At 43.1% G+C, this 14620-nt stretch overlaps 1 protein-coding gene across 1 annotated transcript; it reads left to right on the forward strand.

The window, feature by feature from the left end:
- The first annotated feature begins 1634 nt into the window (after positions 1–1634).
- Positions 1635–11629, forward strand: LOC146422111 (homeobox protein Hox-C13-like). Its single transcript, XM_085046725.1, has 2 exons — positions 1635–2329; positions 11210–11629. The coding sequence occupies exons 1-2, from the start codon at positions 1744–1746 to the stop codon at positions 11464–11466; spliced, it is 843 nt and encodes a 280-aa protein (XP_084902851.1). The 5' UTR covers positions 1635–1743; the 3' UTR covers positions 11467–11629.
- The last annotated feature ends 2991 nt before the right edge of the window (positions 11630–14620 follow it).

The raw sequence follows: 14620 nt of genomic DNA on the forward strand, positions 1-14620 counted from the left end.
TTTTCCACCCATCCTCCCCAATTTTTGGGTATTTTTTCCCCAATTCTCGATTTTTTTTTGGATTTTGGGATTCATTCCCGTTTTTCCACCAATCCTCCCCAATTTTTTGGGTTTTTTTCCCCATTTTCGGTGTTTTTTGGAGGATTTTGGGATTGATTCCCGTTTTTCCACCAATCCTCCCCAATTTTTGAGTACTTTTTCCCCAATTCTCGATGTTTTTTTGGGGATTTTGGGATTCATTCCCGTTTTTCCACCCATCCTCCCCAATTCCCGGTGGATCACCAACCTCTGCGCTTCATCCCCGCCGCAGAAATCACCCAAATTTCGGGGAAAATCCAAATTTTTGGGGCACGCGGCAGGAAAACGGGGAAGGTGGAGGAACTCGGGATGAGTTTTTCCTCCATTTACTCGATTTTTGGGAAACACCTGACGACGGAGGAAATAAAAAAACACTCAACAGGTCCAAAAACACCCCAAAAAATCCAAATAAATTTATTAAAAAATTAGAAATAAAAGGGGTTTTTTTGGTAATTTTTGGGATTTTTTTCCCACCTCCTCCGGGGTTGGGCGTGTCCCGCGGGGATATCGCGATATATCGTGACAAGGGGGGTTTGGGGGGGTTTGGGGGGTTTGGGTTCATCCCGGGGGGGCTCCGCTCCGAGTGGGCGTGGCCTACAGGGGGCGTGGCCACCCCTCAGCCAATCGGGATCGCGCACCGCGCAGAGGGCGGGGCGGATGAACGCGCGCGCGGGTGGGCGTGGCCAGCGCGGGGAGCCAATGGGGAGCGAGCACCGCGCGGGGGGCGTGGCCTGGCGGGGCGCGGTGGGCGTGGCCTCGGCGGAGGTCTTAAGGCGGGGCGGCGGCGCATGCGCGGTGCGCGCTGATATGTTGGGGGGGCGCGGGGCGGCGCGGAGCTTCCCGCGGCCGCGGAGAGAGCGGAGAGAGCGGAGGGGAGGAGAGGAGGAGAGGAGGAGGAGGAGAGGCGGCGGCCAGGTCGGCAGCAGCAGGAGGTGGAGGAAGGAGAGGAGAGGAGGAGGAAGAGGAGGAGGAGGAGGAGGAGGAGGCGGCTCGGCGCGGCTCGGCTGGGCTGGGCTGAGCTCGGCTCGGCTCGGCTGGGTTGAGCTTGGCCCGGCTCGGCTCGGCTCGGCTCGGCTGGGCTGAGTTCGGCTCGGCTGGGTTGAGCTCGGTTCGGCTCGGCTCGGCTCTGCTCGGCTGAACTCTGCTCTGCTCTACTCGGCTCGGCTCGGCTGAATTCGGCTCTGCTCTACCCGCCTCGGCTCGGCTCGGCGGGGCTACACTCGGCTCGGCTCTGCTCTCCCCGGCTCGGCTCAGCCCGGCTCGGTTCGGTTCGGCTCTGCTCTCCCCGGCTCAGCGCGGCTCGACCCGGCTCGGCTCTGCTCTGCTCCACTCGGCTCGGCTCAGCCCAGCTCTGCTCTCCCCGGCTCGGCTCTGCTCTGCTCTACCCAGCTCAGCTCGGTTCTGCTCTCCCCGGCTCGGCTCTGCTCCACCCGGCTCGGCTCAGCCCGGCCCGGCTCGGTTCGGCTCGACTCGGCTCTGCTCTGCTCTACTCTACCCGGCTCAGCTCGGCTCTGCTCCATCCGGCTCGGCTCGGTTCTGCTCTCCCCGGCCCGGCTCAGTTCGGTTCGGCTCGGCTGAACTCGGCTCTGCTCTCCCCGGCTCGGCTCGGCTCAGCCCAGCCCGGCTCGGCTCCGCCCGGCGCGGCCCGGCGCGGCTCGGCATGACATGACGGCTCCGCTGGGGCTCCCCCCGCGCTGGCCCGAGGCGCTGGGCTGTCGCTGCGAGGAGTCGCCGCGGGACAAGCCGTGCCGGGACATGCTGCCCCACGCCGCGCTGGCCGCGCCGCCGCCCGCCGCGCAGGGAGCTTCGTACGCCGAGCTGGGCGCCGCCGAGCCGGGCCGCCAGTGTCCCTCCGGAGCCGCGCCCGGCGCCGCGCTGGGCTACGGCTACCCGTTCGGCGGGGGATACTACGGCTGTCGCCTGTCGCACGGCGTCAACCTGCAGCAGAAGGCGTGCGCCTATCATCCCCCCGAGAAGTACCCCGAGGGCGCGGGGCAGCTGCCCGCCGAGGAGCTGCCGGGCCGCGCCAAGGAGTTCGCCTTCTACCCGGGCTTCTCGGGCTCCTACCAGGCCGTGCCGGGCTACCTGGACGTGTCGGTGGTCCCCGCGCTCGGCCCCGAGCCGCGGCACGAGGCTTTGCTTCCCATGGAAGGTTACCAGCACTGGGCGCTGCCCAACGGCTGGGACGGGCAGGTTTACTGCTCCAAGGAGCAGCCGCAGCCCGCGCACCTCTGGAAATCACCTTTCCCAGGTAGGCGGGAGCGGCGGGCAGAGCGCGGGATTCGGCCGGGTAGCCCAGCTGTTCCATCTGTTAAATATATTCTGTCTGTCCAACCTATTGAATATATTCCATCTATTCAATATATTCCATCTATCCGATCTATTAAATATATTCCATCTATTAAATATATTCCATCTATCCGATCTGTTAAATATATTCCATCTATTAAATATATTCTGTCTATCCCATCTGTTACATATATTCCATCTATCCCGTCTATCCAATCTATGAAATATATCCCATCTATCCCATCTATTAAATATATCCCGTCTATCCAATCTATTAAATATATTCCATCTATTCGATCTATTAAATATATTCCGTCTATCCCATCTATCGAATATATTCCGTCTGTTCAGTCTATTCAATATATTCCGTCTATTCAGTCTATTGAATATATCCTATCTATTCCATCTATCCAATCTATTAAATATATTCTGTTTATTCAATCTATTAAATATACTCCTTCTGTTCCACCTATTAAATATATTCTATCTGTTAAATATATTCCATCTACCCCGTCTATTCAATCTATTCAATATATTCCATCTATCCAATCTATTCAATATATTCCGTCTATTCCATCTATTAAATATATCCCACCTACTCCATCTATCCCATTTATTCAATATATTCCAGATATTCAATGTACTCAACACATTCCGTCTCTTCAATAGATTCTGTATATTCTGCATATTCAAGTACTCCACATATTCCATATCTTCGATATAATCTTTATATTCCATCTATTCCACATATCCCACATATTCCATATATTCAGTATAACCCACATATCCCATATATTCAATACAATCCACATATTCCATATACTCCATATATTCCATGCGTTCAATGTATTCCGTATATTCTGTATATCCAATATATTAAATATATTCCTTACATTCCGTATCCTCCACATATTCCATGTACTCCACATATTCCATATATCCGGAATATTCAGTGTACTCCCTGTACTCCACATATTCCATATATTCAGTGTATTCCACACACTGCACTTATCCCATACACCCAGAATATCCCATATATTCCATAATTCCATCTATTCTTCTTCCCGCCCTACTCCACACATCCCATATATTGGGAATATTCAGTATATCCCATATATTGGGAATACTCGGTATATTCCACATACCCCACACATCCCATATATTCAGAATATTCTCTACATTCCACGCACCCCACACACCCCATATATCGGGAATATTCAGTATATCCCATATATTGGGGATATTCCCTATATTCCACACTCCCCAAACACCCGGAATATCCCCTAATTCCATATATTCCCAATATTCCCCATATTCCCCGCACCCCACACACCCCATATATTGGGAATATTCCATAATTCCCTATATTCCACACACCCCAAACACCCGAAATATTCCATAATTCCACACATTCCGAATATTCCCTATATTCTACGCACCCCAAACACCCGGAATATTCCATAATTCCATATATTCCCTATATTTCATGCACCCCACACGTCCCATATATCCGGAATATTCAGTATGTTCCATATATTGGGAATATTCCCTATACTCCACGCACCCCAAACACCCGAAATATTCCCTAATTCCCTATTTTCCGACTATTCCCTATATCCCAAACACCCCAAACATTCCCAATTTCCCCATTTTCCGACTCTTCCCTCAACTCCGCACCCCGAACATTCCCAAATTCCGCGCTCCCTCCCTCCCTCCCTGCCGCTCCAGGGTTTCGGGCTTTCCCCGGGATGGTGCGGCGCGCTGAAATCCCAAAAGCTCCGGAAGGCCCGCGGAGCGCGGGGCGATGTGCTGAGGCACGCCGGGCTGAGGCAATCCTGCCGCCTCGTGCTTTCATTTTTTAATTCTCTTTAATTCTTTAATTCGCCCCTTTCGGCTGCTGCTGCTGCTGCTGCTGCTGCTCCGCCCTGGGTTGGTGTTTTGGGGTTTTTTTTTTGGGGTTTTCTTGCCTCACCGCGGCGGTTCGGAGCGGCTCGGCTGTGCGAAGCTCGGGGAGGGGGAAAATAAATATGGGAAATAATGGGGAAATGGGGTTGGAAAATAGTGGGAATAATGGGGAAATGGGGTTGGAAAATAATGGGAATAATGGGGAAATGAGGTTGGAAATAGGGGAAAAAATAATGGGAATTATAGGGAAATGGGTTTGAAAATAATGGGGAAATGGGTTTGGAAATAGGGGAAAAAATAATGGGAATAATGGTGTTGGAAATAGGGGAAAAAATAATGGGGAAATGGGTTTAAAAATGGGGGGAAATAATGGGAATTATAGGGAAATGGGTTTGAAAAATAATGGGAATAATCGGGAAATGGGTTTGGAAATAATGGGAATAATGGGGAAATGGGGTTGGAAAATAATGGGAATAATGGGTTTAAAAATGGGGGGAAAAAAATGGGAATTATAGGGAAATGGGTTTGGAATAGGGGAAAAATAATGGGGAAATGGGTTTGAAAAATAATGGGAATAATGGGGAAATGGGTTTGGAAATAGGGGAAAAAATAAAATAATGGGGAAATGGGTTTGGAAAATAATGGGAAAATGGGTTTGAAATAGGGGGGGAAAATATGGGAATTATAGGGAAACGGGTTTGGAATAGGGGAAAAAATAATGGGGATTATCGGGAAATGGGTTTGGAAATAGGGAAAATATAATGGGGAAATGGGTTTGAAAAATAATGGGAATAATGGGTTTAAAAATGGGGGAAAAATATGGGAATTATAGGGAAATGGGTTTGGAAATAGGGGAAAAAATAATGGGAATAGTGGGGGAATGGGGTTGGAAAATAAGGAAAATAATGGGGAAATGGGGTTGGAAAATAATGCGGAAATGGGTTTGAAAATAAGGGGGAAAATAAGGGGAAAAATAATGGGAATAATGGGGGAAATGGGTTTGGAAATAGGGGGGAAATAAATAGAAATAATGGGGGAATGGGTTTGAAAAATAATGGGAATAATGGGTTTAAAAATGGGGGGAAAATATGGGAAATAATGGGGAAATGGGTTTGGAAATGGGGGAAAAATAATGGGAATAATCGGGAAATGGGTTTGGAAATAGGGAAAATATAATGGGGAAATGGGTTGGAAAATGGGGGAAAAATAATGGGAATTATAGGGAAATGGGTTTGGAAATAGGGGAAAAAATAATGGGAATAGTGGGGGAATGGGGTTGGAAAATAAGGAGAATAATGGGGAAATGGGTTTGGAAAATAAGGGGAAAAATAATGGGAATAATGGGGGAAATGGGTTTGGAAATAGGGGGAAAAATAATGGGGAAATGGGTTTGAAAAATAATGGGAATAATTGGGAAATGGGTTTGGAATAGGGGGAAAATGATCTGGAAATGGGTTTGGAAATAGGGAAAAAATAGTGGGAATAATGGGGAAATGGGTTTGAAATAGGAAAAAAATAATGGGGAAATGGGTTTGGAAATAGGGGGGAAAAATAATGGGAATAATTGGGAAATGTGTTGGAAAATAATGGGGAAATAAATGGAAATAATGGGGAAATGGGTTTGAAAATGGGGGGAAATAATAGAAATAATGGGTTTAAAAATAGGGGGAAATAATCGGGAAATGGGTTGGATATAGGTGGGAAAAATAATGGGAATAATGGGGGAAATGGGTTTGGAAATTGGGGGAAAAATAATGCAAATAATGAAAATAGGGGAGGAAATAAATGGAAATAATGGGGAAATGGGGAAAATAATGGAAATAATGGGGAAATGGGTTTGGAAATTGCGGTGGTGAGGTGGGATGGGGGAAATTTAAAATAAAAATAATTTTTAAATGAATTGGGGAGGAGGGAGGAAATTTAAAATAAAAATAATTTGAAAATAAGGGTGGTGAGGTGGGATGGGGGAAATTTAAAATAAAAATAATTTTTAACTGAATTGGTGAGGAGGGAGGAAATTAAAAATAAAAATAATTTAAAAATAAGGGTGGTGAGGTGGGATGGGGGAAATTCAGAATAAAAATAATTTTTAAATGAATTGGCGAGGAGGGAGGAAATTTAAAATAAAAAGAATTTAAAATGAATTGGTGAGGAGGGAGGAAATTTAAAATAAAAATAATTTTTAAATGAATTGGCAGGGAGGAGGAAATTTAAAATAAAAATAATTTAAAAATCGGGGTGATGAGGTGAGAATTGACAAGGAAAAAAAAAATTAAAATAAAAATAATTTAAAATTAGGGTGATGAGGTGAGAATTGACGAGGGGAAAAAAAAAATTAAAATAAAAATAATTTAAAATTAGGGTGATGAGGTGAGAATTAGCGAGGGGAAGAAAAAATGAAAATAAAACTCCTTTAAACCCAGAGGTGGTGAGCTGGAAATGCTCGGGGGAGGAGAAATGTAAAATAATAACAAAAAGCAATTAAAAATCCGGATGAGAATTGTCACCATAAATCATCGCCGGTGACGATCGGGAGGTGACAAGTGACAAAGGTTCGGGTTTGGGGAATCCTGGCAGGAAAAAAAACCCCAAAAAATCCCATTTTTGGGAAATCCTGGAACCCCGAAAAGCGAGGGAGGAAAAATCCAAAAGAAATTTGGGTTTTTTTGGGTCAAATCCCTTCGTTAATCGCCTTGATCGCCACGAAAATGCATAAAAAATGAGATTTTTGGGGAATTTTTGGGGCGATGGGAAGGGAAATTCTGACTTTTTTTGTGGGGAGGATATATCTCTTTATTGATTCCCTTTTATCGCCAAAAAATGCACCCAAAATGAGATTTTTTGGGAATTTTTGGAGCGGCGGGAAGAGGAATTCTGTTTTTTTGGGGGAGGATATATCCCTTTATTGATTCCCTTTTATCATCACAGAAATGCACCAAAAATGAGATTTTTCAGAGATTTTTTGGGGTGATGTGAAGGGAAATTCTGTGGGGTTTTTTTGGGAAGATATATCCCTTTATCGTCCCCATTTTATCTGCACAAAAATGCACCAAAAATGAGATTTTTCAGGGATTTTTGGGGCGGCGGGAAGGGAAATTCAGGGTTTTTTAGGTAGGATCTATCCCTTTATTGTCCCCCTTTTATCATCACAGAAATGCACCAAAAATGAGATTTTTCAGATTTTTTTTGGGGCGATGGGAAGGGGAATTCTGATTTTTTTAGGGAGGATAAATCCCTTTATTGATTGCCTTTTATCGCCACTAAAATGCACCAAAAATGAGATTTTTTCAGGGATTTTTGGGGCGATGGGAAGGGAAATTCTGGTTTTTTGGGGGGAGGATAAATCTCTTTATTAATTCCCCTTTATCATCACAGAAATGCACCAAAAATGAGATTTTCCAGGGATTTTTTGGGGTGATGTGAAGGGGAATTTTGGGATTTTTTTAGGGAGGAATATCCCTTTTTTGTCCCCCTTTTATCATCACAAAAATGCACCAAAAATTAGATTTTTCAGGCATTTTCGGGGCGCCGGGAAGAGGAATTTTGGGGTTTTTTTGGGGTGACGCCGAATTCGGGGGATCCGAGACCCCAAAAAAAGCCCCAAATCGCCCTAATTAACACCTGGCAGCTTAATTAGCAGTTCCACCTCCCTCGGCGGTGACGAGTTTGGGGTTTTGCTTCACCCCAAAATCCTCCGGAATCCCAAAATCCTCAGCGATCCCAAAATCCGGAATGGGGTGGAAAAAACGACCCCAAAAATCCCCCAAAAATCCCCCAAAAATCCCAAAAAAATCCCCCAAAAATCCCAAAAAAATCCCCCCGAAATAATCCCAAATTTCCCTTCCCTCTCCCCAAAAAACCCCAAAGAAACGAGATTTTATCTCGGAGAGAAAAGGCAAATTTGGGATTATTTTTGGGGTTTTTGGGGTTTTTGGGGTTGCCTTTGGGGAATTTGGGATGATTTTTTGGCGTTTTTGGGGTTCCCGGATCGCATTTGGGGAATTTGGGATTATTTTTGGGGTTTTTGGGGTTCCTGGATTGGTTTTGGGGAATTTGGGATGATTTTTTGGGGTTTTTGGGGTTTTTGGGGTTGCATTTGGAGAATTTGGGATTATTTTTTTGGGTTTTTGGGGTTTTTGGGGTTGCATTTGGGGAATTTGGGATTATTTTTGGGGTTTTTGGGGTTGCATTTGGGGAATTTGGGATTTTTTTGGGGTTTTTGGGGTTGCATTTGGAATTTGGGTTATTGGGGTTGCATTTGGGGAATTTGGGATTATTTTTGGGGTTTTTGGGGTTCCCGGATCGCCTTTGGGGTTTTCCTCCTCGGGGGAAAAAAAAAAAAAGGAAAATGGGAGGAGAGAAAGGAATGAGGAAAAAAGGGAGAAAAAAGGGGAAAACCCGAAAATTTTGGCCCAAAAAAGTGGATTTTTTGGGTTTCTTTGATCAGCCGCAGCCTCGGGCAGAATTTGGGGTTTTTGTTGCTCTTGGAAGGGAAAAGATTTGTTTTGGGTTTTTTCCCAATATTCGGAATATTTCTGTTCCCAACTCCTCCTCCGGCTGCTTTCGCTGCTTTTTTTCCTCTTTTTCTGCTCTTTTCTCCCTTTTTTTTTCACCTTTTTTTCCTCTTTCTTTCTCCTCTCCTTTTTTCCCTTTTTCGCCCATTTTTCCCTCATTTTCCTCTCCTTTTTCTCCATTTTTTCCCCTATTTTTTCCCCCCTTTTCTCCTCTTTTTTCCCTTTTTTTCCCCCCAAATTCTCCCCCAAAATCCTCATCTCCCACGGGCAGATGCAGCAATTCCCTATTTCCTTCTTCCATTTCCATTTTTCTCCATTTTTTCTCCATTTTTTCTCCATTTTTTCTCCATTTTCTCCATTTTTTCTCCATTTTTTCTCCTTTTTTTCTCCATTTTTTCTCCATTTTTTCTCCATTTTTTCTCCATTTTTTCTCCATTTTTTCTCCATTTTTTCCCCATTTTCTCCATTTTTTCCTCAATTTTTTCTCCATTTCCCCCCATTTTTTCTGCATTTTTTCCCCATTTTTTCTCAATTTTTTCTCAATTTTTTTTTCTCCATTTTCCTCAGTTTTTCTCCATTTTTCCTGTAGGTTTCCCCATGTTTTCTCCATTTTCACCTTTTCCCTGCTTATCTCTGTTCATCTCTTCACCTCTTTTTATCTCTTTATCTGTTTATCCATTTCCATCTCTCTTTATGTGGCTTTATTCCCATTTCATCCATTTCTATCTCTGTTTATTTTGATTTTTTTCCATTTCTATCCCATTTGATCCCTGTTCATTTCCCTTTATTCCCATTTTATCCCATTTTAACCCATTTGAACCCATTTCTCCCCATTTCATCCATTTCTGTCTCTATTTTGCTTTATTCCCATTCTGTCCCATTTCTATCCCGTTTTCTCTCTGTTTATTTCACTTTATTCCCCTTTTTCTCCCATTTTATCCCATTCCATCTCCGTTTATTTTGATTTTTTCCCCATTTCTATCCCATTTTACTCGGTTTATCTCGGTTTTCCTAGGTTTACCCATTTCTACCTCTGTTTAGTTTGCTTTATTCCCATTCTACCCTATTTTCTTTCTGTTTATTTTGCTTTGTTCCCATTCTTCTCCCATTTTCTCCCATTTTTCTCCCATTTTCTCCCATTTTTCTCCCATTTTCTCCCATTCTATCTCTGGTTATTTTGATTTTTCCCATTTCTATCCCATTTTATCTGTTTATCTCTGTTTATCATCTCTCTTTATCTCTGTTTATCCATTTCTATTTCCCTTTATTCCCATTTTATCCCATTTTCTCCCATTCTATCTCTGTTTATTTTGCTTTATTCCCATTTTCTCCAATTCTTCTCCCATTTTCTCCCATTCTCTCTCTGTTTATTTTGATTTATTCCCATTTATTCCAATTTATTTTTGATTATTTCTCTCCCTCCCCACCCCTTTAACCAATTTCCCCCGTTTTTCCCCCAAAACCCAGACGTGGTTCCTCTCCAACCCGAGGGTTCCTCGTACCGCCGCGGCAGGAAGAAGCGAGTTCCTCCCATTTATTTTCCTCCCATTTTCTCCCATTTTCTCCCATTTATTCCCATTTATTCCTGATTTATTCCAATTTATTTCTGATTTATTTCTGATTATTTCTCTCCCTCCCACCATTTTAACCAATTTCCCCCGTTTTTCCCCCAAACCAGACGTGGTTCCCCTGCAGCCCGAGGGTTCCTCGTACCGCCGCGGCCGCAAGAAGCGAGTTCCTCCCATTTATTTTCCTCCCATTTATTCCCATTTATCCCCATTTATTCCCATTTATTCCAATTTATTTTCAATTATATCACTTTCCCCCCTCCCTCCGTACCCCATTAACCAATTTCCCCTATTTTTCCCCCAAACCAGACGTGGTTCCTCTCCAACCCGAGGGTTCCTCGTACCGCCGCGGCCGCAAGAAGCAAGTTCCGTACACGAAGCTGCAGCTGAAGGAGCTGGAGAAGGAATATTGCAATCTATTCTGATTTATTTTCGATTATTTCTCTCCCTCCCTACCATTTTAACCAATTTCCCTGATTTTTCCCCCAAACCAGACGTGGTTCCCCTGCAGCCCGAGGGTTCCTCGTACCGCCGCGGCAGGAAGAAGCGCGTTCCTCCCATTTATTTTCCTCCCATTTTCTCCCATTTATTCAGATTTATTCCCATTTATTTGTGATTTATTCCAATTTATTTTTCCCCACCCCTTTAACCAATTTCCCCCATTTTTCCCCAAAACCCAGACGTGGTTCCTCTCCAGCCCGAGGGTTCCTCGTACCGCCGCGGCAGGAAGAAGCGCGTTCCTCCCATTTATTCCCATTTATTTCTGATTTATTCTGATTTATTTCTGATTATTCCACTTTCCCCTCTCCCTCCCTACCATTTTAACCAATTTCCCCCGTTTTTCCCCCAAACCAGACGTGGTTCCCCTGCAGCCCGAGGGTTCCTCGTACCGCCGCGGCCGCAAGAAGCGCGTTCCGTACACGAAGCTGCAGCTGAAGGAGCTGGAGAAGGAATATTGCAGCAGCAAATTCATCACCAAAGAGAAGCGCCGCAGGATCTCCGCGGCCACCAACCTGTCCGAGCGGCAAGTGACCATCTGGTTCCAGAACCGCCGCGTCAAGGAGAAGAAGGTGGTCAGCAAGGGCAAGGCGGCGGCCATGAACGCGGCCTGAGGGACTCGGGATTCCCGAAAAAATGGGGAAAATGGGAAAAAAGAGAAATATCGGGAAAAAGAATATTTATGTGTTTGTTATCCCATTGGATTGCGCTGATTTTAGAGTATTTAAAGAGAAAAATCCTAAATATGAATAATCCAGCAAGGGCAAGGCGGGGGCAATGAACGCGGCCTGAGGGACTCGGGATTCCCGAAAATATTGGGGAAAATGGGAAAAAAATTGGAAAAAAATAAGTATTTATGTGTTCGTTCATCCCATTGGATTGTGCTGATTTCAGAGTATTTAAAGAGAAAAATCCTAAATATGAATAATCCAGCAAGGGCAAGGCAGGAGCGATGCACTCAGCCTGAGGGACTCGGAATTCCCAAAAAATTTGGGGGAAAAGGGAAAAAAGAGAAATGTCGGAAAAAAGAATATTTATGTGTTTGTCCATCCCATCCGTTTCTGCTGATTTCGGGTTATTTAAAGAGAAAAATCCTAAAAGGAAAGGAAGCAAATGCAGCTGCACAGCGCCTGAGGGACTCGGAATTCCCAAAAAAAAAAAGGGGGAAATGCGAAAAAGAGAAATATTGGAAAAAAGAATATTTATGTGTTTGTTATCCCATTGGATTCTGCTGATTTTGGGTTATTTAAAGAAAAAAATCCTGAAGGAAGCAAGTCCAGCTCCAAAAAGCAAATCCAGCTGCGCAGAGCCTGAAGGACTGGGAATGATGGAAAAAATGGGAAAAATGGGAAAAAAAGAGAAATATCGGGAAAAAGAATATTTATGTGTTTGTCACTCCATTGGATTCTGCTGATTTTGGGGTATTTAAAGAGAAAAATCCTAAAAAGAAAGGAAGCAAATCCAGCTGCACGCCGCCTGAGGGACTCAGAATGAGGGAAAAAACAGGGAAAATGGGAAAAAAGAGAAATGTCGGAAAAAAGCATATTTATGTGTTTGTCACTCCATCGGTTCCTGCTGATTTTGGGTTATTTAAAGAGAATATTCCAAAAAAAAGAATAATCTGGAGCAACTCAACGTCAATTCAGAGACTCGGAATTCCCAAGAAAATTGGGGAAAAAGGGAAAAAGAATCACGTCGGAAAAAAGAAATATTTTTCTGCTCCTTCCCCACCGGATCCTGCTGATTCCAGCTTATTTAAAGAGAAAAATCCTAAAAATAAATAATCCTGGGGAAGCTGCACTACGCCTGAGGGACTCGGAATTCCCGAAAAAAATAAGGAAAATGGGAAAAAACCATTGGAAAGAAATTAGTATTTATGTGTTCTTTCCCCTATTGGATTGTGCTGATTTCGGGTTATTTAAAGAGAAAAATCCTAAAAGGAAAAGAAGCAACTCCAGCTCAGCGCTGCCTGAGGGACTCGGAATTCCCCAAAAAATGGGGAAAAAGGGAAAAAAGAGAAATATCGGAAAAAGAATATTTCTGTGTTTGTCCATCCCATTGGATTCTGCTGATTTCGGGTTATTTAAAGAGAAAAATCCTTGAAAAAAGTATAATCTGGGACAACTCAACGTCACCTGAGAGACTTGAAATTCCCAAAAAAATGGGGAAAATGGGAAAAAAAAGAGAAAAATATGAAATATTTATCTGTTTGTCCATCCCATTGGATTCTGCTGATTTTGGGTTATTTCAAGAGAATATTCCGAAAAATGAATATAACCTGAGCAGGTCAACATCACCTGAGGGACTCAGAATTCCCGGGAAAAAATTGGGGAAAATGGGGAAAAAATACATCAGAAAAAAATTAATATTTCTGTGTTTGTCCATCCCATTGGATTCTGCTGATTTTGGGGTATTTAAAGAGAATATTCCGAAAAAAAGAATAATCTGGGAGAACTCAACTCGACTGAGAGACTCGGAATTCTCAAAAAAATGGAGAAAATGGGGAAAAAAATAATCGGAAAAAATTTAAATATTTATCTGTTCATTCCCCTATTGCTTTCTGCTGATTCCAGAGTATTGGAAGAGAAAAATCCCAAAAAGAAAAAAAGCAAATGCAGCTCAACGTCGCCTGAAGGACTCGGAATTCCCCAAAAAATTTGGGGAAATGGAGAAAAAAGAGAAATATTGGAAAAAATTCTATTTATCTGTTCGTTCCCCTGTTGGATTCTGCTGATTTCGGGGTATTTAAAGAGAAAAATCCTAAAAAGAAAAATAGCAAATTCAGCTCAACGTCACCTGAAGGACTCGGAATTCCCAAAAAAATTTGGGAAAAAAGAGGAAAAATTGGAAAAAAATAAATATTTATCTGTTCATTCTTCCATTGGATTCTGATTTCGGGTTATTTAAAGAGAAAAATCCTAAAAAAAAAATTCAAAATCGCCGTTTTTGGGTTTTATTATTTTTTTTTTCCCCGATAGTTCTGACTGTGAAATCCCGGAAAAAATCTCGGAAAAATCCCGGAAAAAATCCCGGAAAAAATCCCGGAAATATCCCGGAAATATCCCAGAAAAATCCGGGAAAAAAGAGAGGAAATCCAGGATTTTGGGGCTTTGGGTTTGTTTTTATTTTCGGGGAAAATGAGATTAAAAACTAAAGGTTTAGTCAAAGCTGGAAATGCTGGAAATTCCCAATTTTCAGGGAAAAAATTCCTCTTTTTCCCATTTTTTTTGGGTGGAAAAATTAAGATTTTATTGCTGCTGGAGGGAAAAAAAATTCCACTTTTCCCTTTTTTTTGGGTGGAAAAATTAGGATTAAACTGCTGCTGGAGGGAAAAAATATTCTGCTGTTTCCGGTTTTTTTGGGTGGAAAAATGAGGATTTAATTGCTGATGGAGGCAAAAAAATCAAGTTTTTTTGGGTGGAAAAATCAGGATTTAGTCGCTGCTGGGGGAAAAAAATTTCCGTTTTTTTCTGGGTTTTTTGGGTGGAAAAATTAAGATTTAAATGCTGCTGGGGGGAAATTTAAAAATTCCGATTTTTTCCCAGTTTTTTGGGGTGGAAAAATAAGGATTAAATTGCTGCTGCTGGGGGGAAAAATTCGGATTTTTCCCTTTTTTTTTTGAGTGGAAAATTTAGGATTTACTTGCTGCTGGTGGGAAAAAAATTCCAATTTTTCCGGTTTTTTTTGGGTGGAAAAATAAGGATTAAATTGCTGCTGGGAGGAAAAAAATTCGGCTTTTTCCCGGTTTTTTTGGGTGCAAAAATGAGG

Source organism: Lichenostomus cassidix, unplaced genomic scaffold, assembly GCF_008360975.1.
Source record: "Lichenostomus cassidix isolate B80296 unplaced genomic scaffold, HeHo_3.0 HiC_scaffold_874, whole genome shotgun sequence".
In the NCBI taxonomy this organism is placed as follows: domain Eukaryota; kingdom Metazoa; phylum Chordata; class Aves; order Passeriformes; family Meliphagidae; genus Lichenostomus; species Lichenostomus cassidix.